The following is a 521-nucleotide window of genomic DNA, read 5'->3' on the forward strand; positions in this document are numbered from 1 at the left end:
GCAGCAGCAGCAACACCTGTTTCAGGGTCTTCATGTGTTGCTGTTGTCGCTTCTTCGCTGCATCTCCTGCTGCTCTTGCTGCTGCTGCTGCTGCTGCTGCAGCAGCAGCAGCAGCAGCAGCAGCTGTATCCGCAGCAGCTGACCCCTCCGATGGGTGTGTAGACTGCAGCAGATCAGCCTCAACTACGTGCATATTGCTGCTGCTGCTGCTGCTGCTGCTGCTGCTGCTGTGGTTGCCGCTGCATGTGCTGCTGCTGCTGCTGCTGCTGCAGTTGCTGCTGTCGCTGTGTGTGTTGCTGCTGTCTTTTCTGTTGGTATCGCTGCTGCTGCTGCTGCTGTTGCTGTTGCTGCTGCTGCTGCTGCTGCTGTTGCTGCTGCTGCCCTTGCTATGGTTGCTGTTGTCTCTGCTCGTTTTACATGCTGCTGCTGCTGCTGCTGCTGCTGTTGCTGTTGCTGTTGCTGCTGCTGCTGCTGCATGCAAATCCTTCTGTAACTGCAGCAGTCAAAAGAAGCATCTGCTG

General features: G+C 56.8%; 1 protein-coding gene across 1 annotated transcript in view; it reads right to left on the reverse strand.

The window, feature by feature from the left end:
- EMH_0008140 (uncharacterized protein) overlaps positions 1–193 on the reverse strand; it is a gene marked incomplete at both ends in the record, with an annotated part of 3877 nt that extends 3684 nt beyond the window's left edge. Inside the window, one exon of the mRNA XM_013498248.1 lies at positions 17–193. Coding sequence (XP_013353702.1) covers positions 17–193 — 177 coding nt within the window. The remainder of the gene's footprint in view (positions 1–16) is intronic.
- Positions 194–521: the final 328 nt, after the last annotated feature.

The sequence above is a fragment of the Eimeria mitis genome, genomic scaffold, assembly GCF_000499745.2.
Source record: "Eimeria mitis Houghton genomic scaffold, Emh_scaff329, whole genome shotgun sequence".
NCBI classification, from domain to species: Eukaryota; Apicomplexa; class Conoidasida; order Eucoccidiorida; family Eimeriidae; genus Eimeria; species Eimeria mitis.